This window comes from Bombina bombina, chromosome 6 (assembly GCF_027579735.1).
Source record: "Bombina bombina isolate aBomBom1 chromosome 6, aBomBom1.pri, whole genome shotgun sequence".
Classification (NCBI taxonomy): Eukaryota; Metazoa; Chordata; class Amphibia; order Anura; family Bombinatoridae; genus Bombina; species Bombina bombina.
Window position 1 is genome coordinate 361,211,922 of NC_069504.1, and position 27,007 is coordinate 361,238,928.

The 27,007-nt window shown below is 39.6% G+C and overlaps 1 protein-coding gene across 1 annotated transcript in view; it reads left to right on the forward strand.

The window, feature by feature from the left end:
• FAF2 (Fas associated factor family member 2) overlaps positions 1 to 25,009 on the forward strand; it is a 130,852-nt gene extending 105,843 nt beyond the window's left edge. The window contains exons 10-11 of the mRNA XM_053717038.1: positions 16,774 to 16,917; positions 23,734 to 25,009. Of these exons, the coding sequence (XP_053573013.1) occupies positions 16,774 to 16,917; positions 23,734 to 23,916 (327 nt within the window). The 3' untranslated portion in view covers positions 23,917 to 25,009. The remainder of the gene's footprint in view (positions 1 to 16,773; positions 16,918 to 23,733) is intronic.
• The last annotated feature ends 1,998 nt before the right edge of the window (positions 25,010 to 27,007 follow it).

Sequence of the window (27,007 nt, forward strand, 5' to 3'; positions counted from 1 at the left end):
ACTCTTCTGGCGGTACTAAGACCGCGAGGAATTTCAGTAGCTCCGTACTTAGACGACATACTGATACAAGCTTCAAGCTTTCAAACTGCCAAATCTCATACAGAGATAGTACTGGCATTTCTAAGGTCGCATGGATGGAAAGTGAACGAAGAGAAAAGTTCTCTCTTTCCACTCACAAGAGTTCCCTTCCTGGGGACTCTGATAGATTCTGTAGAAATGAAGATTTACCTGACAGAGGACAGGTTAACAAAACTTCAAAATGCATGCCGTGTCCTTCATTCCATTCAAGAGACCAGAAATTCTCTTCTATGGTGGCTTTATCGGCCACATCTGTCCAGGGGAATGCCATTCAGCAGGCCAGACTGGTCAATTGTAACAACAGACGCCAGCCTACTAGGTTGGGGCGCTGTCTGGAATTCTCTGAAGGCTCAGGGACTATGGAATCAGGAGGAGAGTCTTCTTCCAATAAACATTCTGGAATTGAGAGCAGTCCTCAATGCTCTTCTGGCTTGGCCCCAGTTAGCAACTCGGGGGTTCATCAGGTTCCAGTCGGACAACATCAGGACTGTAGCTTATATCAACCATCAGGGAGGGACAAGAAGCTCCCTAGCAATGATGGAAGTATCGAAGATAATTCGCTGGGCAGAGTCTCACTCTTGCCACCTGTCTGCAATCCACATCCCGGGAGTGGAGAACTGGGAGGCGGATTTCTTAAGTCGTCAGACTTTTCATCCGGGGGAGTGGGAATTTCATCCAGAGGTCTTTGCCCAAATACTTCGACGTTGGGGCAAACCAGAGATAGATCTCATGGCGTCTCGACAGAACGCCAAGCTTCCGCGCTACGGGTCCAGATCCAGGGATCCGGGAGCGGTCCTGATAGATGCCTTGACAGCACCATGGACCTTCAGGATGGCTTATGTGTTTCCACCTTTCCCGATGCTTCCTCGATTGATTGCCAGAATCAAACAGGAGAAAGCATCAGTGATTCTAATTGCGCCTGCATGGCCACGCAGGACTTGGTATACAGATCTGGTGGACATGTCATTCTGTCCACCTTGGTCGTTACCTCTGAAACAGGACCTTCTGATTCAGGGTCCTTTCAAACATCAAAATCTAACTTCTCTGAAGCTGACTGCTTGGAAATTGAACGCTTGATCTTATCAAAGCGTGGTTTTTCTGAGTCAGTTATTGATACCTTAATACAGGCTAGGAAGCCTGTTACCAGAAAGATTTACCATAAAATATGGCGTAAATACCTATATTGGTGCGAATCCAAAGGTTACTCTTGGAGTAAGGTTAGGATTCCTAGGATATTGTCTTTTCTACAAGAAGGTTTAGAAAAGGGGTTATCCGCTAGTTCCTTAAAGGGACAGATCTCAGCTCTGTCCATTCTGTTACACAAGCGTCTGTCAGAAGTTCCAGACGTTCAGGCTTTTTGTCAGGCTTTGGCCAGGATTAAACCTGTGTTTAAAGCTGTGGCTCCACCATGGAGTTTAAACCTTGTTCTTAACGTTTTACAGGGTGTTCCGTTTGAACCCCTTCATTCCATTGATATAAAGTTGTTATCTTGGAAAGTTCTATTTTTAATGGCTATTTCCTCGGCTCGAAGAGTCTCTGAGTTATCAGCCTTACATTGTGATTCTCCTTATTTGATTTTTCACTCGGATAAGGTAGTTCTGCGTACTAAGCCTGGGTTCTTACCTAAGGTAGTCACTAACAGGAATATCAATCAGGAGATTGTTGTTCCATCCTTGTGCCCAAATCCTTCTTCGAGGAAGGAACGTCTTTTGCACAATCTGGATGTAGTTCGTGCCCTTAAATTTTATTTACAGGCAACTAAAGATTTTCGACAAACGTCTTCCCTGTTTGTCGTTTACTCTGGTCAGAGGAGAGGTCAAAAAGCTTCTGCTACCTCTCTCTCTTTTTGGCTTCGTAGCATAATTCGTTTAGCTTATGAGACTGCTGGACAGCAGCCTCCTGAAAGAATTACAGCTCATTCCACTAGAGCTGTGGCTTCCACTTGGGCCTTTAAGAATGAGGCCTCTGTTGAACAGATTTGCAAGGCTGCAACTTGGTCTTCGCTTCATACTTTTTCCAAATTTTCCAAATTTGACACTTTTGCTTCCTCGGAGGCTATTTTTGGGAGAAAGGTTCTTCAGGCAGTGGTTCCTTCTGTATAAAGAGCCTGCCTATCCCTCCCGTCATCCGTGTACTTTTGCTTTGGTATTGGTATCCCACAAGTAATGATGACCCGTGGACTGATCACACTTAACAGAAGAAAACATAATTTATGCTTACCTGATAAATTCCTTTCTTCTGTAGTGTGATCAGTCCACGGCCCGCCCTGTTTTTTAAGGCAGGTAAATATTTTTTAAATTATACTCCAGTCACCACTACACCCTTGGCTTCTCCTTTCTCGTTGGTCCTTGGTCGAATGACTGGAGGTGACGTAGAGGGGAGGAGCTATATAGCAACTCTGCTGGGTGAATCCTCTTGCACTTCCTGTAGGGGAGCAGTTAATATCCCACAAGTAATGATGACCCGTGGACTGATCACACTACAGAAGAAAGGAATTTATCAGGTAAGAATAAATTATGTTTTCTCCATCTCCTATATTATAAATGATGTTTCCCATAGCCGACTCGGTTAAGGAGGCTTGGCAAACAGTCCCCAAGGTGGAAGGAGCTGTTTCCACCTCAGATAAGAGAACTACTATACCCATAGAGGATAGTTGTGCTTTCAAAGATCCTATGGACAAAAAATTAGAGGGGTTACTCAAAAAGATGTATGTGCACCAGGGCTTACAATGGCAGCCAGCTGTGTGCCTTGCTACCGTCACTAGTGCTGCAGCATATTGGTTTGATGCGCTATCTGATGCTATTACGACAGACACCACTCCCCTCGAAGAAATCCAGGATAGGATAAAAGCTCTTAAATTGGCTAATTCCTTTATTACGGATGCTTCCATTCAAGTTATTTAACTGGGAGCAAAGATTTCAGGTTTCTCTGTTCTAGCTCGCAGAGCCTTATGGTTAAAACCTTGGTCTGCGGATGTATCCTCTAAGTCTAAGCTTTTAGAGATTCCTTACAAGGGGAAGACCTTGTTGGACTGGACTTGACGGAAATAATCTCTATTACGGGAGGTAAGGGTCATCTTCTCCCTCAGGATAAGAGAAACAAACAAAAGGGACGACAGAGAAATTTTCTTTCCTTTCGAAATTTCAAGGGAAATTCTTCCTCTTCCGCCTCCAAGCAGGAACAGTCTAAACCTTCATGGAGACCCAATCTGTCTTGGAATAAGGGAAAACAATCCAAGAAGCCTGTTATTGAGTTAGACAGCATGAAGGGCCTGCCCCCGATCCGGGACCGGATCTTGTAGGGGGGCAGACTTTCCTTCTTCACTCAGGCTTGGGTTAGAGGTGTTCAGGATCCCTGGGCAGTAGACATAGTGTCCCAGGGATACATAGTAGAGTTCAAAAGTTTTCCTCCCAGAGGCATGTTTCTACTTTCAAGATTATCTGTAGACCAGACAAAAGAGAGGCGTTATTACGCTGTGTAAGAGACCTTTCCGACCTGGGAGTGATAGTTCCTTTTCCGATACAGGAACAGGATCTGGGATTTTATTCCAATCTGTTTGTGGTTCCTAAAAAAGAGGGAACCTTCAGGCCAATTTTAGATCTCAAGAGTCTAAACAAATTCCTCAGAGTACCTTCCTTCAAGATGGAAACTATTCGTTCCATTCTCCCTTTGGTCCAAGAGGGTCAATTTATGACAACGGTGGATTCAAGGGACGCGTATTTGCATGTTCCCATTCACAGGGATCATCACAAGTTTTTAAGGTTTGCCTTTCTAGACAAACGCTTCCAACTTGTGGCTCTTCGGTTACGGGGCATTGCAGTGGCGCCCTATCTGGACAATCTACTAGTCCAGGCGCCATCCTTACAACTAGCTAGATCCCACACAGAAGTGTTGTTATCCTTCCTATGATCTTATGGATGGAAGGTAAATTTGGAAAAGAGTTCCTTAATTTCAAATACAAGGTTAACTTTCTTGGGGACCATAGATTTTCAATACTTGTCTAGCTCTTCAGTCCACTCCTCGGCCATTAGTGGCTCAGTGCATGGAGGTAATTGGGCTGATGGTGGCGGGAATGGACACCAGACCTTTGCAGTTAAACATGCTCAGGCAATGGAACGGAGATTATGCAGATTTGTCTCCTCGAATACTACTGGAGCAGGAGACAAGGGATTCTCTTCAATGGTGGTTGTCTCTGGATCATCTCTCCCAGGGAACCTGCTTTCACAGACCTTCTTGGGTGATTGTGACAACAGACGCCAGCCTTCTAGGATGGGGAGCAGTCTGGGGCTCCCTAAAGACTCAGGGAGTCTGTTCTACCTATAAACATTCTGGAGCTGAGAACGATCTTCAATGCTCTTCTGGCCTGGCCCCAATTAGCCTCGGTCCAGTTTATCAGGTTCCAGTCGCACAACATGACTTCAGTGGCTTACATCAATCATCGGGGAGGAACGAGGAGTTCCTTAGCGATGACAGAGGTAACCAAAATAATTCAGTGGGCGGAAACTCACTCTTGCTGTCTGTCAGCGATCCACATCCCAGGGGTGGACAACTGCGAGGCGGACTTCCTGAGCAGGCAGACCTTTCATCCGGGGGAGTGGGAACTCCATCCGTAAGTGTTTTCCAGCCTGATTCTCAAATGGGGTCAGCCGGAATTGGATCTCATGGCATCTCGGCAGAGTGCCAAGCTTCCAAGTTACGGGTCGAGGTGCAGGGACCCTCAGGCGGTACCGATAGACGCCCTGGCAGTACCTTTGACCTTCAGTTTAGCATACCCATTTCCTCCGTTTGCTCTTCTTCCTCGGGTCATTGCTCGAATCAAGCAGGAGAAGGCCTCAGTGATCCTCATTTTACCGGCTTGGCCTCGCACGATTTGGTATGCAGATCTGGACATGTCGTCTTTTCCACCTTGGAGACTTCCGTTGAGGGAAAGACCTTCTAATTCAAAGTCCCTTCCTTCATCCAAATCTAGTTTCTCTGAAGCTGACTGCATGGAGATTGTGAATGTTTGATTCTATCCAAGTGGGGATTTTCAGATTCGGTCATTGAGACCATGATTCAGGCTCGTAAGCCTGTGACTAGAAAGATTTACCATAAAATATGGCGTAAATATCTATATTGGTGTGAATCCAAGGGTTTCTCTTGGAGCAGAGTTAGCATCCCTAGAATTCTGTCATTTCTCCAAGAGGGTTTGGAGAAAGAATTATCGACTAGTTCCCTAAAGGGTCAAATTTATGCCTTGTTTATTTTGTTACATAAACGTCTGGCAGATGTTCCAGATGTGCAAACTTTTTGTCAGGATCAGGCCTGTATTTAAACCAGTTACTCCTCCATGGAGTCTTAATTTAGTTCTTAAAGTTCTTCAAGGGGCTCCGTTTGAGCCTATGCATTCCTTAGATATTAAGTTGTTATCTTGGAAAGTTTTGTTTCTTGTTGCTATTTCATCTGCTCGTAGAGTGTCAGAGCTCTCGGCATTGCAGTATGAGTCTCCTTACCTTATTTTTCATTCGGATAAGGTAGTTTTACCTACTAAATTAGGATTTCTTCCTAAAGTAGTTTCTGACCTGAACATTAATCAGGAGATTGTTGTTCCTTCCTTGTGTCCTTATCCTACCTCTCAGAAGGAACGGCTTCTGCACAATTTGGACGTGGTTCGTGCTTTAAAGTTTTACCTGCAGGCGACTAATGATTTTCGTCAGTCTTCTGCCTTGTTTGTGGTTTTCTCAGTAAAACGTAAGGGACAGAAAGCCACGGATACTACTTTCTTTTTGGCTGAAGAGTATAATACGTTTTGCATATGAAACTGGACAGCACCCTCCAGAGAGAGTTATGGCTCATTCCACGAGGGCTGTTGCTTCTTCATGGGCATTCAAAAATGAAGCTTCTGTGGAACAGATTTGCAAGGCTGCAACTTGGTCCTCTCTTCACACTTTTTCAAAGTTCTATAAATTTGATACTTTTGCCTTGGCTAAGGCCTCTTTTGGGAGAAAGGTTCTTCAAGCAGTGGTGCCTTCTGTTTAAGTTCCCTGTCTTGTTCCTCTCGTATCATCTGTGTACTCTAGCTTGGGTATTGATTCCCAATAGTAATTAGTAATAGTAATTAGTTGATCAATGGACTCATCGTGTCATTAAAAAGAAAAGGAAATGTATGCTTACCTTATAAATTTATTTCTTTTTTGACACGATGAGTCCACGGCCCGCCCTATTCTTTTAGACATATATGGTATATATAAACTTCAGACACCTCTGCACCAGTGTTTCCTCTAAGGCCAGTTTTGTGTGTGGCCCAGCAGTGAAACAGTTAATTAGGTAACCACACCCTGCAATTAGCAAACACTGCACAATGCATATGGCAAGGTATGGTTCTCTTGTTAACTGTTTCACTGCTGGGCTGCACACAAAGCTGTCCTTAGAGGGAACACTGCTCTGCACCTTGTTACTTCCTTTCTCTCCTTTACTTCGGTCGAATGACTGGGTTGGGAGGGAAGGGAGGTGATATTTAACAGCTTTGCTGTGGTGATCTTTGCCGCCTTCTGCTGGGCAGGAGTGATATTCCCAATAGTAATTAGACGATCCGTGGACTCATCGTGTCAAAAAAGAAATAAATTTATCAGGTAAGCATACGTTTCCTTATTTATTCAGTTTCCCAAAGAAGCTTTAAGCTGATAGCTACTTTTCTAGGGAAACATTGTTTTAAATCCACAGTTCAGGGAAACAGAAATATATATACCTGCTGGAAATAAAATCTCACCGTAAAATGTATTTTAACGGTTTGAGTTCTTGTGGCTTAAAGAAGATCAGTATTTTAGGAGCCTTAAAGGGACACTAAACCCAACATTTTTCTTTCATGATTCAGATAGAGAATACAATTTCAAACGCCATTTCTATTTACTTCTATTATCTAATCTGCGTTATTCTTTAGATATCCTTTTTTGAAGAAATAGCAATGCACACGGGTGAGCCAATCACATGAGGCATCTATGTGCAACCATCAATCAGCTACTGAGCCTATTTAGATATGCTTTTCAGCAAACAATATCAAGAGAATGAAGCAAACTAGATAATAGAGGTAAATTAGAAAGTTGTTTAAAATTGCATACTCTTTTTCTAACACATGAAAGAAAAACATTTGGGTTTCATGGACCTTTTAAGGGCTGCATGCAAATTTATGGTTATAAAACACATAACATATAAAACATATAATTTCTAAAAATGCCCAATAGTGCAGGGTTGCTTTTAAGAAAGGTTGCACTGTACACCTCTGGCTGCTGCTCCTCTCCTCTAGAGGGCTTCTTTGATTACCTTGTTTACTCAACCACCAAACATCCCTTTAAAAAAATTTCTTTCATGATTCAGATAGCACACACTTTTAAACAACTTTCCAGTTTACTCCTATTATGTAATTTGCTTCATTCTCTTGGTATCCTTAGTTGAAAAGTATACCTAGATAGGCACAGGAGCTGGAAGATGCTTGGTGGCTGCACATATATACCTCCTCACATTGGTAAGCCAATGATTTCAGTTAGCTGACTGCCCCAAGGCAGAACATGCTATGGTCTGAAATGTCATTGCAGTAAATGCAACATGTCTGCTGAAAGAACGGGACACATGCAGGAACTTTTAGTGCTTTAACTTTACAGCGCTGCTCCACATTACTGTTCTCTTCAAACAGAGTTGTGCTCTTGCTGCTCTGTGTAAGTTTTCCAGAGCAAAGTGCTGTTTGAAGTGAACAGTCAAATATGCAGTAGCGCTGCCGAGCAGCAGTGCATTGATTGTTGACTGGCCCTCAGATTTTTTTTAAACTCACCCCCTTTCTCAGTCTGTAAAGATGTTTTTTTTTGTTTTTTTTTAATGTAAGACATTCTTATTAACAATGCACCTTTGTTTATTACTACATTTCTATGTTAGACCAAGAGAAAAGGAAAAATTTATTAGACATTTTACAATTATTTCTCCCCCCCCCAGCTAATTTGCAGTGGAATTTTCAACTACTGCACTATATTATAAAATTTAAAAAAATGTTTTATTCTCCAGTTAACCAACACATTGTAATTGAACTGGTGCTTTAGTCTAACTGCTTAATTTAAAATTGAATTTTATTTTAACCCTTTAATGACCACAGCACTTTTCCATTTTCTGGCCGTTTGGGACCAAGGCTATTTTTGCAGTGTTTGTGTTTAGCTGTAATTTGCCTCGTACTCATTTACTGTACCCACACATTATATATCGTTTTTCTCGCCATTAAATTGACTTTGTAAAAATACCATTATTTTCATCATATCTTATAATTTACTATAAAAAACGTTATAAAATATGAGGAAAAAATTAAAAAAACACACACTTTTTTTTTTAACTTTGACCCCCAAAATCTGTTACACATCTACAACCACCAAAAAAAAAAACATGCTAAATAGTTTCTAAATTTTGTCCTGAGTTTAGAAATACCCAATGTTTACATGTTCTATGCTTTTTTTGCAAGTTTTATAGGGCCATAAATACAAGTAGCACTTTGCTATTTCCAAACCACTTTTTTCAAAATTAGCGCTAGTTACATTGGAACACTAATATCTTTCAGGAATCCCTGAATATCCATTGACATGTATATATTTTTTTTTTAGAAGACATCCCAAAGTATTGATCTAGGCCAATTTTGGTATATTTCATGCCATCATTTCACCGCCAAATGCAATCAAATACAAAAATCGTTTTCACTTTTTCACAAATTCTTTCACAAACTTTCTCACTGAAATTATTTACAAACAGCTTGTGCAATTATGGCATAAATGGTTGTAAATTCTTCTCTGGGCTCCCCTTTGTTCAGAAATAGCAGACATATATGACTTTGGCGTTGCTTTTTGGTAATTAGAAGGCCACTAAATGCCACTGTGCACCACACGTGTATTATGCCCAGCAGTGAAGGGGTTAATTAGGGAGCATGTAGGGAGTTTTTTGGGGTAATTTTAGCTTTAGTGTAGGGTAGTAGACAACCCCAAGTATTGATCTAGGCCCATTTTGGTATATTTCATGCCACCATTTCACCGCCAAATGCGATCAAATTAAAAAAAAAGTTACATTTTTCACAATTTTAGGTTTCTCACTGAAATTATTTACAAACCGCTTGTGCAATTATGGCACAAATGGTTGTAAATGCTTCTCTGGGATCCCCTTTGTTCAGAAATATATGACTTTGGCTTTGCTTTCTGGTAATTAGAAAGCCGCTAAATGCTGCTGTGCATCACGTGTATTATGGCTAGCTGTGAAGGGGTTAATTAGGTAGTTTGTAGGGAGCTTGCAGGGTTAATTTTAGCTTTAGTGTAGAGATCAGCCTCCCACCTGATACATCAGACCCCCTGATCCCTCCCAAACAGCTCCCTTCCCTCCCCCACCCCACAATTGTCCCCACCATCTTAAGTACTGGCAGAAAGTCTGCCAGTACTAAAATAAAAGTTTTTTTGTAAAAAAAAAACAACATAATTTATGTAAGAACTTACCTGATAAATTCATTTCTTTCATATTAACAAGAGTCCATGAGCTAGTGACGTATGGGATATACATTCCTACCAGGAGGGGCAAAGTTTCCCAAACCTTAAAATGCCTATAAATACACCCCTCACCACACCCACAAATCAGTTTAACGAATAGCCAAGAAGTGGGGTGATAAGAAAAAGTGCGAAGCATATAAAATAAGGAATTGGAATAATTGTGCTTTATACAAAAAAATCATAACCACCACAAAAAAGGGTGGGCCTCATGGACTCTTGTTAATATGAAAGAAATGAATTTATCAGGTAAGTTCTTACATAAATTATGTTTTCTTTCATGTAATTAACAAGAGTCCATGAGCTAGTGACGTATGGGATAATGACTACCCAAGATGTGGATCTTTCCACACAAGAGTCACTAGAGAGGGAGGGATAAAATAAAGACAGCCAATTCCTGCTGAAAATAATCCACACCCAAAATAAAGTTTAACAAAAAACATAAGCAGAAGATTCAAACTGAAACCGCTGCCTGAAGAACTTTTCTACCAAAAACTGCTTCAGAAGAAGAAAATACATCAAAATGGTAGAATTTAGTAAAAGTATGCAAAGAAGACCAAGTTTCTGCTTTGCAGATCTGGTCAACCGAAGCTTCATTCCTAAACGCCCAGGAAGTAGATACTGACCTAGTAGAATGAGCTGTAATTCTTTGAGGCGGAGTTTTACCCGACTCAACATAGGCAAGATGAATTAAAGATTTCAACCAAGATGCCAAAGAAATGGCAGAAGCTTTCTGGCCTTTCCTAGAACCGGAAAAGATAACAAATAGACTAGAAGTCTTACGGAAAGATTTCGTAGCTTCAACATAATATTTCAAAGCTCTAACAACATCCAAAGAATGCAATGATTTCTCCTTAGAATTCTTAGGATTAGGACATAATGAAGGAACCACAATTTCTCTACTAATGTTGTTGGAATTCACAACTTTAGGTAAAAATTCAAAAGAAGTTCGCAACACCGCCTTATCCTGATGAAAAATCAGAAAAGGAGACTCACACGAAAGAGCAGATAATTCAGAAACTCTTCTAGCAGAAGAGATGGCCAAAAGGAACAAAACTTTCCAAGAAAGTAATTTAATGTCCAATGAATGCATAGGTTCAAACGGAGGAGCTTGAAGAGCTCCCAGAACCAAATTCAAACTCCAAGGAGGAGAAATTGACTTAATGACAGGTTTTATACGAACCAAAGCTTGTACAAAACAATGAATATCAGGAAGAATAGCAATCTTTCTGTGAAAAAGAACAGAAAGAGCAGAGATTTGTCCTTTCAAAGAACTTGCGGACAAACCCTTATCCAAACCATCCTGAAGAAATTGTAAAATTCTCGGTATTCTAAAAGAATGCCAAGAAAAATGATGAGAAAGACACCAAGAAATATAAGTCTTCCAGACTCTATAATATGTCTCTCGAGATACAGATTTACGAGCCTGTAACATAGTATTAATCACGGAGTCAGAGAAACCTCTATGACCAAGAATCAAGCGTTCAATCTCCATACCTTTAAATTTAAGGATTTCAGATCCGGATGGAAAAAAGGACCTTGTGACAGAAGGTCTGGTCTTAACGGAAGAGTCCATGGCTGGCAAGATGCCATCCGGACAAGATCCGCATACCAAAACCTGTGAGGCCATGCCGGAGCTATTAGCAGAACAAACGAGCATTCCCTCAGAATCTTGGAGATTACTCTTGGAAGAAGAACTAGAGGCGGAAAGATATAGGCAGGATGATACTTCCAAGGAAGTGATAATGCATCCACTACCTCCGCCTGAGGATCCCGGGATCTGGACAGATACCTGGGAAGTTTCTTGTTTAGATGAGAGGCCATCAGATCTATCTCTGGGAGCCCCCACAATTGAACAATCTGAAGAAATACCTCTGGGTGAAGAGACCATTCGCCCGGATGCAACGTTTGGCGACTGAGATAATCCGCTTCCCAATTGTCTACACCTGGGATATGAACCGCAGAGATTAGACAGGAGCTGGATTCCGCCCAAACCAAAATTCGAGATACTTCTTTCATAGCCAGAGGACTGTGAGTCCCTCCTTGATGATTGATGTATGCCACAGTTGTGACATTGTCTGTCTGAAAACAAATGAACGATTCTCTCTTCAGAAGAGGCCAAAACTGAAGAGCTCTGAAAATTGCACGGAGATCCAAAATATTGATCGGTAATCTCACCTCCTGAGATTCCCAAACTCCTTGTGCCGTCAGAGATCCCCACACAGCTCCCCAACCTGTGAGACTTGCATCTGTTGAAATTACAGTCCAGGTCGGAAGAACAAAAGAAGCCCCCTGAATTAAACGATGGTGATCTGTCCACCACGTTAGAGAGTGTCGAACAATCGGTTTTAAAGATATTAATTGAGATATCTTCGTGTAATCCCTGCACCATTGGTTCAGCATACAGAGCTGAAGAGGTCGCATGTGAAAACGAGCAAAGGGGATCGCGTCCGATGCAGCAGTCATAAGACCTAGAATTTCCATGCATAAGGCTACCGAAGGGAATGATTGTGACTGAAGGTTTCGACAAGCTGTAATCAATTTTAGACATCTCTTGTCTGTTAAAGACAGAGTCATGGACACTGAATCTATCTGGAAACCCAGAAAGGTTACCCTTGTTTGAGGAATCAAAGAACTTTTTGGTAAATTGATCCTCCAACCATGATCTTGAAGAAACAACACAAGTCGATTCGTATGAGACTCTGCTAAATGTAAAGACGGAGCAAGTACCAAGATATCGTCCAAATAAGGAAATACCACAATACCCTGTTCTCTGATTACAGACAGAAGGGCACCGAGAATCTTTGTGAAAATTCTTGGAGCTGTAGCAAGGCCAAACGGTAGAGCCACAAATTGGTAATGCTTGTCTAGAAAAGAGAATCTCAGGAACTGATAATGATCTGGATGAATCGGAATATGCAGATATGCATCCTGTAAATCTATTGTGGACATATAATTCCCTTGCTGAACAAAAGGCAATATAGTCCTTACAGTTACCATCTTGAACGTTGGTATCCTTACATAACGATTCAATAATTTTAGATCCAGAACTGGTCTGAAGGAATTCTCCTTCTTTGGTACAATGAAGAGATTTGAATAAAACCCCATCCCCTGTTCCGGAACTGGAACTGACATAATTACTCCAGCCAACTCTAGATCTGAAACACAATTCAGAAATGCTTGAGCTTTCACTGGATTTACTGGGACATGGGAAAGAAAAAATCTCTTTGCAGGAGGCCTCATCTTGAAACCAATTCTGTACCCTTCTGAAACAATGTTCTGAATCCAAAGATTGTGAACAGATTTGATCCAAATTTCTTTGAAAAAACGTAACCTGCCCCCTACCAGCTGAACTGGAATGAGGGCCGTACCTTCATGTGAACTTAGAAGCAGGCTTTGCCTTTCTAGCAGGCTTGGATTTATTCCAGACTGGAGATGGTTTCCAAACTGAAACTGCTCCTGAGGACGAAGGATCAGGCTTTTGTTCTTTGTTGAAACGAAAGGAACGAAAACGATTGTTAGCCCTGTTTTTACCTTTAGACTTTTTATCCTGTGGTAAAAAAGTTCCTTTCCCACCAGTAACAGTTGAAATAATAGAATCCAACTGAGAACCAAATAATTTGTTTCCCTGGAAAGAAATGGAAAGTAGAGTTGATTTAGAAGCCATATCAGCATTCCAAGTCTTAAGCCATAAAGCTCTTCTGGCTAAGATAGCCAGAGACATAAATCTAACATCAACTCTAATAATATCAAAAATGGCATCACAGATGAAATTATTAGCATGCTGGAGAAGAATAATAATATCATGAGAATCACGATTTGTTACTTGTTGCGCTAGAGTTTCCAACCAAAAAGTTGAAGCTGCAGCAACATCAGCCAATGATATAGCAGGTCTAAGAAGATTACCTGAACATAGATAAGCTTTTCTTAGAAAAGATTCAATTTTTCTATCTAAAGGATCCTTAAACGAGGTACCATCTGACGTAGGAATGGTAGTACGTTTAGCAAGGGTAGAAATAGCCCCATCAACTTTAGGGATTTTGTCCCAAAATTCTAACCTGTCAGGCGGAACAGGATATAATTGCTTAAAACGTTTAGAAGGAGTAAATGAATTACCCAATTTATCCCATTCCTTAGCAATTACTGCAGAAATAGCATTAGGAACAGGAAAGACTTCTGGAATAACCGCAGGAGCTTTAAAAACCTTATCCAAACGTATAGAATTAGTATCAAGAGGACTAGAATCCTCTATTTCTAAAGCAATTAGTACTTCTTTAAGTAAAGAGCGAATAAATTCCATCTTAAATAAATATGAAGATTTATCAGCATCAATCTCTGAGATAGAATCCTCTGAACCAGAAGAGTCCAAAGAATCAGAATGATGGTGTTCATTTAAAAATTCATCTGTAGAGAGAGAAGATTTAAAAGACTTTTTACGTTTACTAGAAGGAGAAATAACAGACAAAGCCTTCTTTATGGATTCAGAAACAAAATCTCTTATGTTATCAGGAACATCTGCACCTTAGATGTTGAGGGAACTGCAACAGGCAATGGTACATCACTAAAGGAAATATTATCTGCTTTAACAAGTTTGTCATGACAATTATTACAAACAACAGCTGGAGGAATAGCTACCAAAAGTTTACAGCAGATACACTTAGCTTTGGTAGATCCAGCAGGCAGTGGTTTTCCTGTAGTATCTTCTGGCTCAGATGCAACGTGAGACATCTTGCAATATGTAAGAGAAAAAACAACATATAAAGCAAAATAGATCAAATTCCTTATAAGACAGTTTCAGGAATGGGAAAAAAATGCCAAACATCAAGCTTCTAGCAACCAGAAGCAAATGAAAAATGAGACTGAAATAATGTGGAGACAAAAGCGACGCCCATATTTTTTGGCGCCAAATAAGACGCCCACATTATTTGGCGCCTAAATGCTTTTGGCGCCAAAAATGACGCCACATCCGGAACGCCGACATTTTTGGCGCAAAATAACGTCAAAAAATGACGCAACTTCCGGCGACACGTATGACGCCGGAAACGGAAAAGAATTTTTGCGCCAAAAAAGTCCGCGCCAAAAATGACGCAATAAAATGAAGCATTTTCAGCCCCCGCGAGCCTAACAGCCCACAGGGAAAAAAGTCAAATTTTTGAGGTAAGACAAAATATGATAATTTAAAGCATAATCCCAAATATGAAACTGACTGTCTGGAAATAAGGAAAGTTGAACATTCTGAGTCAAGGCAAATAAATGTTTGAATACATATATTTAGAACTTTATAAATAAAGTGCCCAACCATAGCTTAGAGTGTCACAGAAAATAAGACTTACTTACCCCAGGACACTCATCTACATGTTTGTAGAAAGCCAAACCAGTACTGAAACGAGAATCAGTAGAGGAAATGGTAAATATAAGAGTATATCGTCGATCTGAAAAGGGAGGTAAGAGATGAATCTCTACGACCGATAACAGAGAACCTTATGAAATAGACCCCGTAGAAGGAGATCACTGCATTCAATAGGCAATACTCTCCTCACATCCCTCTGACATTCACTGCACGCTGAGAGGAAAACCGGGCTCCAACTTGCTGCGGAGCGCATATCAACGTAGAATCTAGCACAAACTTACTTCACCACCTCCCTTGGAGGCAAAGTTTGTAAAAACTGATTTGTGGGTGTGGTGAGGGGTGTATTTATAGGCATTTTAAGGTTTGGGAAACTTTGCCCCTCCTGGTAGGAATGTATATCCCATACGTCACTAGCTCATGGACTCTTGTTAATTACATGAAAGAAAATTCAATTTTTTTTTAGCATATTTACATATGCTGCGGTGTAGCATTCCCCCCTTAGCCCCCAACCTCCTTGATCCCCCCCCCCCCCCAAAACAGCTCTCTAACCCTCCCCATCTGCCTTATTGGGGGCCATCTTAAGTACTGGCAACTGATCATTTTTTTTTAACTTATATTCCTTATTATATTTTTCTGTAGTGTAGCGGTTCCCTCCCCGTGCACGCGCGTGTGAGTGCGTGCCCCCCGATCAACTCCCCCCACTCCACATGACCAGGGCCATCGATGGCCGCCACCTGCCTCCCAAGTCTGCTCCCACCCACCAACAAGGAAAGCCACCGATCTCCGGTGCAGAGAGGGCCACAGAGTGGCTCTCTCTGCATCGGATGGCTACCAAAGGTTATTGCAGGATGCCTCCATATCGAGGCATCACTGCAATAACCGGAAAGCAGCTGGAAGCGAGCAGTATCGCTTCCAGCTGCTTTCTACACCGAGGACGTGCAGGGTACTTCCTCAGGCGTTAACTGCCTTTTTTTTTGAGGACGTACCCTGCACGTCCTCTGTCGTTAAGGGGTTAAAATGACTCTCAGAAACAATTCCACTAAAAAAAATCTTTGCAGAAAAAAAAAAAAAAAAGTTCTGCCTCTGGGGCTCCCAGTAGTGTATTGCTGCTCATTCAATAAACAATAAAGGATACCAAGAGAATGACTCAAGTTTGATAATAGAAGTAAATTGGAAATTTTTTTTTTTTTTTTTTTTTATTTTTTTAAATTGTATCTGTCTGAATCATGAAAGGAATTTTTTGGGGTTCATGTCCCTTTTAGGCAGGGGTAGACAAATCTGTTTAAAAATTAGGAGCCAGGAAGTCATATTTGGATAATGACCCACAAATGTAGGAGCCAGAGGTAAAATTGTAGGAGCCAGTGGCTCCCAAGTTCCTCGGTTTGTCAAGCCCTGCCTTAAGGTCTATATTTAGTTCTTCGAAGGGCCACTGGGCGACACTTGGCTATCCATGATGTAAAAGGATATCATACTCCCATTTTTTTCTGCCATCCATATTAAAGAACAGCATTTTTTATTTTTCTAACAAAATAAGCTTCTTTCATTTAAAGTGAAGCAAATAGAGCAATAGCAGTCATGTACTCAATACTAATGTTTATTGGCTATAAGGTGCAATTTGTACTTGTATACCAATGAGCATTAGTAGGAATTGATATTGCTGTTTTAGATTCAATTTAAATTTCCTTTACATTTTTCCCCCCAGACATTACATACAATTAACAAATATTTAGCATTTTCTCTTGCTGTATTTTAGCAACAGTTTTACCGTTGTCGGCCCCTATAATTAACTGCTATTTTCTTCTGTTTTAGAATTTGCAGGAGGAGAAAGAGCGCAAGTCTGAATGTCTACCTGCAGAGCCAACCCCAGACCATCCTGATAGTGTGAAAATTGTATTTAAGATGCCAAATGATACTAGAGTAGAGCGTTGGTTCCTGTTCACGCAATCACTAACAGTAAGTACAGTGTGTATGGAAACAGAAAAAGGAGTGAAATTGTAAGTCTGGGTTAAAACTGACCTATTAGTGTTTCTTCTCACTGTTTAACCCATTTTTACTAATATACATTACATAGGACACAGATAGTGATTGGATGTATACATGTTCCTGATTCTTCTCATTAATGGCAGTGCATTGCACCTATGATTTAAACTGCGTTAAGCATTTCATTAACAGATTACTTTTGAAAATGTGCTTAACGAGACATTAAACACTAAATACATTTCATGCACATCCCCTCTAGTGAATGCTGCCACTTTAAAACCTAGGTTTCAATGCATGTATCTGAGGGAGAGTTGCTGCACATGTGCAAACACGTCGGCACTGGAATACAGTGAAAACCACCCTATTTATATAGAAGAAAAAACATGTTAAAAATCAAATGTCACTTTTTTTTCTTCATCTTAATTGGAGGAGAGTCCACTGCTTCATTCATTACTTGTGGGAATTAAGAACCTGTCCACCAGGAGGAGGCAAAGACACCCCAGCCAAAGGCTTAAATACCTCTCCCACTCCCCTCATCCCCCAGTCAATCTTTGCCTTTCTTCACAGGAGGTTGGCAGAGTGTCAGAAGATTCAGAGTAGTCTCTTAAGGAGGGTAGTACTCTTCGAAATGGGACTGGAGTTTTAAGTAATCCTGTCAGCCTTTCAGTGAGAGCATGGATGAAAGTTAGTCCGGAGATGCAAGGAGTGTCGTCTTTGCAAAACCATCCCGACTCATGTTAACAGCTCTTTGGCAATCAGCGTTGACGAGTTTTGCTGCCTGCCTTCATTCAAGTCCATGTCAGGAGCGATTCTACTAACCTGTCACAGAATCCACGGCATAGATTCTGGTAAGATCGTTTCATTTATACACATATAACGCAAGAAGACAGGGTCACAGCGTGTCTTTTATCTGTATAGAATCAAGGGTTAATATCCCTGGAAAGGAGATTATTGAACAGGGGGGATTTATGCATAATATCTTTGTGTCAATGCTACGTCATGTGTGAGATCAGGCTCTAGCAATGTGCGAACAGTCGGGTGAAGATCGGCGCAGCCTTTTTTGGCGTACTTTTTCTATAGTGCAGGGGCGGTCCTGCATGGCACTCCATGTGTGGCCTTTTCAACTTCCTCTTTGCCGAACGGCATTTGCTGAAGACGTAACTGTTTCTCCGTGGTCCAGGCCGTAGGAGGTGGTAAGTGCCTCGGCCATTGGTGTATTAAGGTGCCATTTAATCTTTCACAGTCCGTATTAAAGGCGCAAGCTATGGAGGACTCGAATATGTTAGAGGATACTACCTCTTTAATCAAATTTAATACCTCTGTGCATTGTGAGGAGGTACAAGTTGATAGTTCAAGGGGCTTCTTTTGTTTGTCCTACCTGGACTGTGATCACAACAGATGCAAGCCTTTCAGGTTGGGGAGCTGTCTGGGGATCTGACAGCACAAGGGGTTTGGAAACCTCGAGGCAAGGTTTCCAATCAATATTTTAGAACTCTGTGCTATTTTCAGGGCTCTTCAGGTTTGGCCTCTGTTAAAGAGAGAACCTTTCATTTGTTTTCAGATGGACACTATCACAGCTGTGGCATATGTCAATCATCAGGGTGGGACTCACAGTCCCCTAGCTATGAAAGAAGTATCTTGGATACTTTCTTGGGTGGTATCCAGCTCTTGTCTAATTTCTGCAGTGCATGTCCCAGGTGTAGACAATTGGGAAGTGGATTATCTCAGACGTCAGACCTTACATCCGGGGGAGTGGTCTCTCCATCTAGATGTATTTTGTCAAATTGTACAGATGTGTGGTCTTCCAGAAATAGATCTGATGGCTTCTCATCTAAATGACAAACTTCCCAGGTTCCTATCCAGGTCCAGGGATCCTATGGTGGATGCTTTAGCAGTTCCTTGGTTTTACCAACCTGCTTATATTTTTAAGCCTCTAGTTCTTCCAAGAGTGATCTCCAAGATCATTATGGAACAATTGTATGTGTTTCTGATAGCACCAGCGTGGCCTCACAGGTTTTGGTATGCGGATCTTGTCCGGATCTCCAGTTGCCAGCCTTGGCCACTTCCTTTAAGACCAGACCTTCTTTCTCAAGGGCCGTTTTTCCATTAGGATCTCAAATTGTTAAATTTGAAGGTATGGAAATTGAGCGCTTAGTGTTTAGTCATAGAGGCTTCTCTGACTCAGTGATTAATACTAGGCTACAGGCTTGTAAGTCTGTTTCAAGGAAGATTTATTATCGAGTTTGGAATACTTATATTTCATGGTGTTCTTCTCATAAATTCTCCTGGCATTCTTTTAGAATTCCTAGAATTTTACAGTTTCTTCAGGATGGTTTGGATAAAAGTTTATCTGCAAGTACTTTGAAGGGACAAATCTCTGCTCTTTGTTTTATTTCATAGAAAGATTGCTAAGCTTCCTGATACTCACTGTTTTGTTCAGGCTTTGGTTCGTAATCACGCCTGTTAAATCAATCTCTCCTCCTCCTTGGAGTCTTAATTTGGTTTTGAAGACTTTACAGGCTCCTCCTTTTGAACCTATGCATTCTTTGGATATTAAACTACTTTCTTGGAAAGTGTTGTTTATTTTGGCTATCTCTTCAGCTGGAATAGTTTCTGAATTGTCTGCTCTCTTTAGTGAGTCTCCTTTTCTTTTCATCAGGCTAAGGCTGTTTTGCGGACTTCCTAAGGTTGTGAATTCTAACAACATTACTAGGGAAATTGTTGTTCCTTCCTTGTGTCCTAATCCCAAGAATACTTTTGAAAGATCTTTACATTCTTTGGATGTTGTAAGAGCTTTGAAATATGTTGAAGCTACTAAAGATTTCAGGAAGACTTCTAGTCTATTTATTGTCTTCTCTGGTTCTAGAAAAGGTCAAAGCTTCTGCCATTTCTTTGACATTTTGGTTAAAGCTTTTGATTCATAAAGCTTATTTGGATGCGGGACAGTCCCCACCTCAGAGGATCACGACTCATTCCACTAGATCACTCTCCACTTCTTGGGCTTTCAAGAATAAAGGTTCAGTTAATCAGATTTGCAAATCAGCAACTTGGTCTTCTTTGCATACATTTACTAAATTTTACCATTTTTATGTATTTGCTTCTTCTGAAGCAGATTTTGGTAGGAAGGTTCTTCAGGCAGCTGTTTCAGTTTGATTCTTCTGCTTCTGATTTAAGTTTTTTTTTTTCTTTAAATTTATGAAAAAAAACTTTTTTTGCGGATTTAATTTTTTTAGCGGAAAATGGCTGTTTTTATTTTATCCCTCCCTTTCTAGTGACTCTTCTGTGGACTTCCACATCTTGGGTATTTCTATCCCATACGTCACTAGCTCATGGACTCTTGCCAATTACATGAAAGAAACCTGATAAATTTATTTCTTTCAAATTTGCAAGAGTCCATGAGACCCACCCTTTTTCTGGTGGTTATAATTGTGCTTTTATACAAAAAATCATATTTCCAGTTCCTCTTTTTTGTATACTTTTTTTACTACTTTTCTTACCCCACTACTTGGCTATTCGTTAAACTGAATTGTGGGTGTGGTGAGGGGTGTATTTATAGGCATTTTGAGGTTTGGGAAACTTTGCCCCTCCTGGTAGGATTGTATATCCCATACGTCACTAGCTCATGGACACTTGCCAATTACATGAAAGAAAAAAGAATTATGTTTAAAAGGACCACAAGACTTCCAAGACCCCCAGTTAGGAATTATTCAAAACTACTTATGATCATGGACAGACATTGGAGTCATAAATTAAGTTTATATCAGAAAGCTCTCAATATGGATGTGAGCTAACCACGACTGATGTTACTGACAATTACTATAATATTGGTGGCATATGGCTGATCTGCTGGATGGCAATTACTGGAATTCAGGTGGAATGGCTTTGTGCAAGGGAAAATTATTAGAATGAAAAATAATTCATATTTAATAAAAAAAAGAAAGATGGAGGGTAAGAAGACAAACAGTGATATTAGTCCATCTGAAGGAATTAGGAAAACTACTACAAAGACAGGTAAAAGGAAGAAAATATATGAAATAGAAGAGAGAAATATTTTTTTTAAAGATTTTCTTTTTTTTTTTTTTAATATATACTTTAATTCCACTATTTCAAGCCAAGAGTATATCAGCCTCTGCCGGCTTTAGAATAGAAGCATCTTCCTCTGAGCAGTGCACCAGGCAGGAAGAGTAAAAAAAAAAAATACAATCTAGCTTACAGGACTTCTCCAGACTGGCTCCCATCTTGTGGAACTCTCTGCCTCGCTTTACAAAACTCTCCCCTAGTTTTGAAAACTTCAACCGCTCCCTAAAGACTCTACTGTTCAGGGATGCATACCACCTACACTAACCTTTCTTTATACCGTTTCATCTCCTCCATTGCTATCCCCTTGAACCTCCTTAGCATGTAAGCCTAAGAGCCATGGACTCTTGTCAATATGAAAGAAATTAATTTATCAGGTAAGTTCTTACATAAATTATGTTTTTCCCACTTTTTGCCTTGGTTTGCAGCTCAAAAGATGGCACTCGCCCATCATCTGTCATTTGGAAGTATTCTATCAGTTCTGTCATTCAGTTAGTTAATTCTTAAAAATTTGTAAATATATACATAATATACGTGTACCTTTTTTTAAAAAAAATGCATGTTAGTGGTCCACGGGATTCAAAATTGTGAGTTTTGTGGTCCCTGAGGTCCAAAAGGTTGGCAACCCCTGGTCTAGATCAACCACAAGGACAGAACTCTCAGTTCTGTCGATGGTAGAGGTGTCTGGTATCCTTCAATGAACAGTGACATATCAGTGATAAATATCTGCTATTCACATTCCAGGCGTGGAAAATTGGGAAGCAGATTTTCTGAGCAGACAGAGTTCTTCAACAGGCTCCGTTTTGAGCCTATGCATTCTATTGATATTAAGTTGCTTACTTGGAAAGTGTTATTCCTGTTAGATATTTCATCTGCCCGAAGGGTCTCTGTTCTGAGGACAAAGATGGGGTTTTTACCTAAATTGGCCTCACTCACAATAGTAATCAGAAAAATGTTGTCCCGTCTATCTGCCCAAATCCTCCTTTCTCTTAGGAGAGACTGTTACATAATCTCGACGTGGTTAGAGCCTTGAAGTTCTATCTTTTTGCTACAAAAGAGTTTTGTCAATCATCTTCCTTGTTTATCCAGCATTCTGGTAAGTGTAAAGGTCAGAAGGCCACAGCTGTGACTCTCTCCTTCTGACTCAGAAGTTTGATTTGCTTGGCATATATTGAAGCGGGCCAGCAGCCTCCTTCAACGATTATGGTGCATTCTACTTGTGCTGTGTCTTCCTGTGCCTTCAAGATGAGGCTTCAGTTGAACAGGCTGCTACTTGGTCCTCTCTACATAAAATTCACAACATTTTACAGATTTTATGTTTTTGCCTCAGCAGAGGTGTCCTTTGGGAGAAAAGCTCTTCAATCGGTGGTGCCTAGTTTTTAGGACTACCTTCCCTCCCTTCAGTTTTATAGACTCCATAGCTTGTATATTAGTTTCCCATAGGTTATGAATGTTTTTTTGTGGACTCTCACTGCCATTAGAAAGAAAACATAATTTATGCTTACCTGATGATAAATTATATTCATTCTTAGCAGTGAGTCCACGAACCCACCCTGAATTTTGTAGTGACAGCAGTCTTTTGGCACCTCATTACTGCTTTTATCTCTACTCTTCCTTATTCTCTGCTTGAACTACTGAGACGGTAGGGAAAGTGGGAGGGGTATTTAAAGGGATTGTAAAGTACAAATTAAACTTTCATGATTCAGATAGGGCATGTAATTTTAAACCACTTTCTAAATTTCCTTTTATCATCAAATTTGCTTTGTTCTCTTGATATTCTTAGTTTAAAGCTAAGCCTAGGTAGGCTCATATGCTAATTTCTAAGCCCTTGAAGACTGCCTCTTATCTGAATGATTTTGACAGTTTTTCACTGCTAGAGGGTGTTCATGTGTTTCATACAAATAACATTGTTCTCATGCATGTGGAGTTATTTAAGTCAGCACTAATTGCCTGAAAAACAAGTCTGTCAAAAGATAAGATAGAGATAAGGAGGCATTCTGCGGAAGCTTAGATACAAGGTAATTACAGAGGTAAAAAGTATATTTCTATAACGGGGTTGGTTAGGCAAAACTCAGGAATGGTAAATAAAGGGATTATCTATATTTTTAAATAGCATTTTCAACTAATATTTTTAGTGTTTAGTATCCCTTTAATGATTTGTTTGTGGTGTATTTGCCTGAATGGTTTTCGTGCACTCATAAATTATGTTTTATGCTTACCTAATAAATTAATTTCTTTCTTGGCAGTGAGTCCTCGAACCCGCCCTGAACTTGTGTAGTGGCGGCAGTCTTGGCATCTCTGTAACCCTGGTGTGTTCAGTTTTCCCTTATCCTCAGCTTGAACTACTGATAGGATAGGGGAAGTGGGAGGGATACTTCAGTGTTCTGTTTGGGGTGTCTTTGCCTCCTCTTTGTGGCCAGGTTTTTGAATGTTTTATGGACTCTCACTGCCAAGAAGGAAACTTATGCTTACTTGATAAATTTATTTTCCTGTCATGTAGTGCTCCAGACATGTGCCCGTTGCCTATCTAGATATCTCTTCATGGCCCTTTTAATAGCAATTTGGCCACACTTTCACTTTAATCTGGCAATAGTGTACTAAAAGTCAAATGCGATATTCACTCTCCTTAAACACCACTATATTTATATGTACCAACTTTGTAATTTTATATGGTATTGTCAATTAATATTTTTTATTTTTTTTCCTGCAAAGGTTATTCACGATTTCCTCTTCTCGCTGAAAGAGACTCCAGAGAAGTTCCAGATAGTGGCAAATTTCCCTCGTCGAGTGTTGCCGTGCCTTCCAAATGAAGAAGTTCCCATGCCCCCCACTCTTCAGGAGGCTGGACTTAGTCGCTCACAGCTGCTCTTTGTACAGGATCTTACGGATGAGTGACAAAATGCATATATTATATATATATTTTTCCCGAAAACTGGGCAGGAAAAAAAAATTGTGAAAAATACAGTTAGAGAGTGAGATGAGATCTATTCTCGTGACATTTTTTTTTAATATAAAAGACTGCTGCTACTGACTTTGGATCCAGACAAGAAGGGGGAGGCGGTGTGTAGCAGTTTTTGTTTTCTTCCCTCATTGGAAGGGAACAAAGGCCAAGTGACACTTATAGGATCCAAGTGTGCAGGGAAGGGTCACAAGGTCTCATTGGTATTCTCAAAATGGGAATAATCATCGGCTGGAGGGGACTGCATTGCCTTGCCTTGCATTTCCCTCCATTTCTGGCAACGGAAGAACCATTTCTCCGGAGTTTAACACCCCCCTGCCCACACTTCTGACAGTCGTTTGAGTGGGGGGAAGCTGTCATAAGTGTGCAATTTTTTTGATTGTTTAAGGAACAAGAGGAACATTCCTTCCTCACTCTATATATAAAAAGCAATTATTTTTTATTATTTACTTCATTATTTTTATTGCTTTCTTAAAGACCAAAGGAGAGAGATTGGCAGCTGTTCTTGCTCTGACATAAATGGCGCTTCAATGGATCCTGTTCGTAGAGAGGTGTGCACATGTTGGATCTTACCTGGGGGTGGTGTGAATAACAAGCCCCCTTGTTAGTGTAATAAAGGCAATATGTAGTGACTGGTCTCCCTGCTTAGATGCCTTCTCTCATCACTAGTATTATATGTCCCGGCTGGACCATATTCCAGATATAATTTATTCCAAATATAAATTAAAGATTTTAGAATTTTTTTTGCTGTGTGTTTAAAATGTATATGTTAAATGCCTTTGAATGTAGGGATGACCATAACTTACTGTGAGCAAAGATTTTCTGAGCATGTTGCAATTGACACCCTCAAATATTTTTAATCATGCAAAAAATTAGAGCATTATCAGTTTTTTTTTTTTTTTGGTAATATGACCCATAGTCCCTACTTGAAACATCATTTTAAAGTCTTGACTCTTCTGAGGAAACTTTATTTTTAAAACAAATTATGATGTTACAAATAAAAGATACTAAAATACTGTTGAAATTGAACTATATGCAGGCATTGAAGGTTTTTATATATATTTTTTTAACCTCTCCTTTTCCCATTTTGTGCATTTTCCTTCCTTTTTTTCTCGGTTTTGGAGATCAGTAATATTACTAACCTGAATATGCTGGAATCTTTAGAAAAGGAGTTAAAGGAACATTATAGTTAGCTCATATGAAAGAGGGAGCAACTGAAAGTTTAATTTATTTTTTTTTTACTTGAAATTGTTTCAATTGATATTAAAACTTGTAGGAAATGTGTAGAGATGATACGCTAGTATAATTTGCAAACCATCTAAGGTACTCAGCTTTTCTTCTTCTATTTTACTTTATATTTTAGTGCTTTATTTTTAAAGCTGTCCCTAGTAAGCAATAGATACAAAATATGAATTGTATTCAGTTATGCAGTTCTTGTAAGTTTAAGTTAAACAGCTTTTACTCAACTTTTGTTTTGTGAATTAAACATGTTTTATCTTGCGCTCTTTCATATACATAATACACCATTTATTTCAAGCAATGTTGCTTTAAGGACCAATCGTACAGCTACAGTGGATTAGGACACACCTCCACTAACGTGACTAAACTTTGTTTTTCAAAAAATATAGATTTTGAAATACAATCTTTAGAATGCATTGTAATCTATTTTTAAAGGTACAGCTGAACATTCTAGTTTTTTTTTTTACCCTTTGGCAGTTTAGTATTGGAGTATCATTCCCAGAAATGTATGTTTGAAGGTAAAATACATTAAAGCAAGGTCCAACCTTGCTTAATTTTGCCAAATATAGCAAATTCTTAATAAATACATTCACTTTTATAGTACTCACATTTGACTGGACTAAAAGTTAAGATGTTTTATTTGTACTATGAACCTTCAACATCACCTTTGTGTTCCTTTGCTCTGTTTTGTAATTATTAAACTGACAGAGTGTTTTAAAATTATTCTTAGATGTACAACTACTGAGTAGAGAATCTAGATTCACATTATAACTTGCACAGGAACCTATACCTACTGCATATGCTAATGGAGAAAAACATAAATAATAGTTGGCTATGCCAGTATGTGGAATAAATACTCCTGTCGTAAAACATTATCACTTTTTTTTTTCTCTCCTTCATCAACTTGGATCACGTATTAACCTAGTTTACTAACATTTCAAATATCTTAATAACATTGTATTAATAATTTTGCTGGCACTACATGAAAAGGTAGCTTTTTTTTTTTTGTCTGATTAAAATTGAAGTAAAATCCCTTTTTAACCTAATGCAGCATTATCAGTTGTGTATTTTCTACAAATGCTCATTGTACCCAACAGACAATATTCATTAGTAGGGAGTACACAACTGCTGGTATCTGCTTCTTAAATTTAAGAAGCTTTTACTTTTTTTTTCTGTCAAAAATTCTTAAATGCTGCTATTTATTCTAGATGATAAAAAAAACACCTCCTAAACCTTTATATACATATTAAAGTGAGATTTTTTTTTTCTTTATTAAACTGCATATTACATCTGTCTGTTTCTCTGAACTGTCTATGAAACACCAACATCTTAACACAGAGATTCAGCTATCACCTTAAAGATTTAATTAAATAAATATAACCTTTTAAGAAAGGTTAGTCAGGGACCAGATATTGAGAGTCTATGGGGGATAATGTGTAATACTTGTCATTTTAATGTGGGGTATATAAAAAAAAAGGTATATGTAAACCAAAACACACACACATACATTCATCAACCACTTTATTAGGTACACCTTACTAGTACCGGGTTGGGCCCCCTTTTGCCTTCAGAACTGCCTTAAAGGAACAGTCAAGTCCAAAAAAAACTTTCATGATTCAAATAGGGCATGTAATGTTAAACAACTTTTTCCAATTTACTTTTATCACCAATTTTCCTTTGTTCTCTTGGTATTCTAAGTTGAAAGCTAAACTTAGGAGGTTTATATACTAATTTCTTAGACCTTGAAGGCCGCCTCTAATTTGAATGCATTTTGACCTCTAGAGGGTG